The sequence below is a fragment of the Salvelinus alpinus genome, chromosome 15 (genome assembly GCF_045679555.1).
Source record: "Salvelinus alpinus chromosome 15, SLU_Salpinus.1, whole genome shotgun sequence".
In the NCBI taxonomy this organism is placed as follows: domain Eukaryota; kingdom Metazoa; phylum Chordata; class Actinopteri; order Salmoniformes; family Salmonidae; genus Salvelinus; species Salvelinus alpinus.
Genome location: NC_092100.1, coordinates 55,185,252 through 55,189,993, shown reverse-complemented (window position 1 = coordinate 55,189,993; position 4,742 = coordinate 55,185,252). Strand labels below are relative to the sequence as shown.

The 4,742-nt window shown below is 44.2% G+C and overlaps 1 protein-coding gene and 1 long non-coding RNA gene across 2 annotated transcripts; both read left to right on the top strand.

Moving 5' to 3' along the window:
• The first annotated feature begins 843 nt into the window (after positions 1-843).
• Positions 844-1,792, top strand: LOC139540363 (uncharacterized). The gene is made up of 2 exons (XR_011668168.1): positions 844-1,170; positions 1,682-1,792. It is a non-coding gene; the product is annotated as an uncharacterized lncRNA (long non-coding RNA).
• A 10-nt stretch (positions 1,793-1,802) lies between these two features.
• Positions 1,803-3,525, top strand: LOC139540362 (potassium voltage-gated channel subfamily A member 1-like). The gene has a single exon (XM_071344145.1). It carries the CDS (start codon positions 1,914-1,916, stop codon positions 3,390-3,392), a length of 1,479 nt encoding a protein of 492 aa, XP_071200246.1. The 5' UTR covers positions 1,803-1,913; the 3' UTR covers positions 3,393-3,525.
• Positions 3,526-4,742: the final 1,217 nt, after the last annotated feature.

Below are 4,742 nucleotides of genomic sequence, written 5' to 3'. Positions count from 1 at the left end.
ATGAACTCAGTGCAGCTTGACGCAAATCAATCTTAAAACAGTAACCTGCGTGTTTCGTCCCATCGATTAGACTGACAGGACAAACAACAACATAACGTTGCACCATGCACGAGGAAGGACAGGGGGTGGAACGTCGGGAGAATGATGATCTAGCGGTCTGTTCTGAGACGCGGTGCTCGCGACCGCTGTCCATGGCGCTGAATCAAGCCACTCCTTGTCGTGGTGAAACGGTCTGCACCGCGGCCGCTCTTTCCGGCCATTGGCCACTCACAGAATTGAGCTGAGTTAGAATATGCACAGCTGAGTGTTGTAATGTAAACTGTATAAAGTAATGACCGTGTCAAGTTAGACTACTTTTTGGGAAATAATGATTAAGATACCTGCTCATCACCCTCCAGCTGAGCAGATATTGCACCAGTGCTGGCACACACAAATACTCTTGTTTTTGTGGTGTAGAGAGCACTCGTGGCAGCGTGCTTTAGTATAGCCAGTCTGCATTGCGTCGAAACCCCTTCTCTCCCCTCCCTCCCTCCCTCTCTCTCCCTCTCTCTCTCTCTCACCCCTTCCCGCTATCTCCTCATCCACTCTCCTTGCATGTGAAATACATAAGAACAATATACTGAACATTATTAAGAAATGATTATATCTTCACATAATCGATTCCTCCATCTGTGCCGGCTCGAGGTAAAACAAATTCTAAAATGCTCGTCATCTTGTCTACTCGTAACAGGAAATTTCTGCTGATGCGGTAATGTCTTGAAATGGCAAGGGTTCGCTTATTGCCCCTTAATGTATCTCCCCCCTGAGTTGCAGCATAATAATTTATCCTGCTCTAAGCCATTCACACCGAAGTGCCCCACTGCACAAGTGACTATAGGCTACAGAAGTTGCTCACGTTTCTCTGACTCCAGCGTGATTTTACAACGAATGTTAAGCGACGGGATCAAGATGTAGACAAATAAGACATTTAAGTTTACCGATACGAAGGGCTCAGACAGTGATGTCTTGAGTGTTTTAGTCTATACCAGGGCCTGCTCAGAGGAAAGCTCCAATGTGTTGCGGTGGGGTGCGTTGTAAAGTGTTCATGTTTTAACAAATGACAACAAAGCTACGGCAGTCCTGGCTGTCCTAGCGGTTGGATGACTGTGCTGAGTCGCGGACAAGACGCAGGTAAGCCTTGAAACTGGTGCACTCTGTCTGTCTGTCTGTCATAAGAGGGGTCAGGGGGAATAATTCCAAGGCTATTGTTACAATATTACTATTATTTAGAGACTGTGACAGTCAATTGGTATTGCATTCTATATGACTTTTAGTGCATTTAAGGCTTAATTATTTGCGTGAGATAGCCTATAGGCCTAGGCAAGTTGCAAACAGTGTTATGCGACAAAACATGCATATAAAGTGTTGCAATAATATAACATTTAATATATATATATATATATATTTGCTATATAGGCTATATATAACATTTACCCTGCCAATTATAATATGCATATTGGATTGCTTTATGTCTAGATTATCACTAATAAAACAATATAATTTACCCCTTTAGACGCTGATAAATAGGCAGGACATATAGCCTAGAGGCTAAATAAATGGTAGAAATTGCTGAGCTAGCAAATATCTCCGCTGTTCCTTCGATCCAATCTTTTCTTTTTTTTTCTCTGACTGGGTAACATAGGCAGCAGCAGCAGATGCAGCGGAGAGCAGCAATGGTCGAGTCAGCGAGATCCGCAGTGGAGCCGCACTGAGGCAAAGCAAGCCAGCCCCTTATCTGGGGACTAGGACAACACATAGTGGGAGAAAAAGAAGAGGAATTTAGAAGTAAATTGTATCAACCCAACAACTGAATGCCGCCTGTTCAATCAGATTAACCGGATAACCGGAATTCCACAACTCCTTGGACCTACAAGATGACCGTTGTGGCAGGAGATAACATGGATGAGACCGCAGCCGTACCGGGGCACCCGCAGGACGCGTACCCCCCCGACCATGAAGACCACGACTGCTGCGAAAGAGTGGTCATCAACATAGCGGGGATGCGGTTCGAGACCCAGCTCAAAACTCTCTCCCAGTTCCCCGAGACATTGCTAGGCAACCCCAAGAAGAGGATGCGCTACTTTGACCACCTGAGAAACGAGTATTTCTTTGACAGAAACCGTCCCAGTTTCGATGCCATCCTCTACTATTACCAGTCCGGGGGAAGGCTGAGAAGGCCCGTCAACGTCCCGTTGGATATGTTCTCGGAAGAGATCAAGTTTTATGAGTTGGGAGTGGATGCCATGGAGAAATTCCGTGAGGATGAGGGCTTCGTCAGGGAGGAAGAACGTCCTTTACCTGAGAAGGAATTCCAGCGTCAGATCTGGCTGCTTTTTGAGCACCCAGAGAGCTCGGGTCCGGCCAGAGGGATTGCTATAGTATCTGTAATGGTAATTCTGATTTCCATAGTCATATTTTGTTTAGAGACTTTACCTGACTTGAAAGAGGATCCTAAGGGTCGGTTTAAGACTGTAGGGAATCATACCTTTTACTACAAACCAAACATCCTAACTGACCCTTTCTTCATTATTGAAACTCTTTGCATTATCTGGTTCTCGTTTGAGTTGATCGTGCGTTTTTTCGCGTGTCCAAGCAAGGCAGTCTTCTCCAAAAACATGATGAACATTATTGATATAGTGGCCATCATCCCTTACTTCATCACACTGGGCACGGAGCTGGCTGAGGACCCCGAAGACCAGGACGAGGGCATGGGGGAGCAGGCGACATCTCTGGCCATCCTCAGGGTAATCAGACTGGTCAGAGTGTTTAGAATCTTTAAGCTGTCACGACACTCCAAAGGATTGCAGATCCTGGGACAGACCCTCAAGGCCAGTATGCGCGAACTCGGATTGCTGATATTCTTCCTCTTCATCGGAGTCATCCTCTTCTCCAGCGCGGTGTACTTCGCAGAGGCCGAGGAGAAAGGGTCGTTCTTCGGCAGCATACCGGAAGCTTTCTGGTGGGCCGTGGTGTCTATGACAACTGTGGGCTATGGGGATATGGTGCCTGTCACTATAGGGGGCAAGATAGTGGGTTCCCTTTGCGCCATTGCTGGTGTGTTGACGATTGCGCTCCCAGTGCCTGTCATTGTGTCCAACTTCAACTACTTCTACCACAGGGAGACCGAGGGAGAGGAGCAGGCCAAACTCTTAGAAGTTAGTGAACCAAACATTAGTGAAAGCAACTCTAGTCGCCGCAGCTCGTCCACAGTCAGCAAATCCGAATACATGGAAATTGATGGAGACATTAATAATAGCATCGACAATTTTAGAGAGGCAAACCTCAGAACTGGCAATTGCACTCTAGCAAACCAAAACTGTGTAAATAAAAGCAAGCTGCTCACAGATGTGTAGAATCGAATGAGAAAACATGGGACGTACATGATGCCGTCACACGTTGAGTACACCATCCTTTTTGAATGCTTCATTCGCCTCCTATAAGCGCTCTAGCATTATGACAACAACCATGTTCACCAATTCGAAAGGAATTATTTGAAAGGACAAAAATATGAAAATGAAACTGTTATTAGAGAATACGACAGATAGAGTAATTCATTATTTTAAAATGATCATTCAAATACGTATTAAAAAAATATTAAAAATAAACATCAACTTCTATTTAACACGCACACGCATAATCGCGCGCCCCTTGGAGGACGACTAACCAACACCACTTAGACGACATGTCTGTTTTTATCAGACAAAGCCAGGCGTGATAATTAAAACGTTATGCATCGGTACAGATAACATTTTAGCAAGTGCACACTGCATCAAGGATAAAATGCATCATAAATGCCATCTGCTGCAAAGAGAGAGTCAGGGAGAGTTGCACGCAAGTCAGGATCTGCAGCACCCAGTCAGTGGTCAGGCCGACCGACACCTGGCCTGAAGTCCGAGGCGACTCCTCTACCCCTCTGTCATCAAAGGATCTACTATCCAGCAAAGCACCTTATGGGAAACATACTGATAACGGAGGATCACTGATCTCCTGGTTTGGATGTTAAAAAGAGGCTGATGATCTACTTGCCTCAGTCTGATAGACCTACGGACATCCGCAATGCTGCTATTTTCCAGCAGTAAAATGCTGTAATTACGATATCAGCAAGTGGTTCAATGTCATTTTTGCCCGTTAGATGCAAGACAGCACAATGATATAACAGAAGAGCTTCACATGAGCATGTTTAGAAGAGACTCCCCATACATTTTGATATTGGCATGCGTGATGATGAGACATAACCTTATAATAATGCTAAAAAATATATATTTATTTAGGATTTTTCCATTCCCCTATGCCTTCATTCGATTCCCCTTTATTATTCGTTTTAACTTAGAGTGCAGCACTGGTTTGAAATAGTTTTTGATTTGAAAATTCCTAATTATTTAGCGAGTGAATGTTAAAAAAAATCTTAAGGGAAACAGTAACTAAACGAAGATCATAGCATGAGAAAAAGTAAACTGCATTACGGCCTATCGACTAAGGTACTGTGTATCCTAGTATATCTAAATGCATGACGTCAGTATTCAGCTTGTTGCAATTACAGACACTCTGAAACGTGTATCATACTGTCATGGAAACGAAACGTGGAAACTTAAAAAAATCTCTGAACCGTTTCTGAAATGTGACAAAATATATCCAAAAACCCAACTCGGGGATGCTGACTTTCTAATTTAAAACGTAGGAGATCAAAGAAGCAGAATAAATAC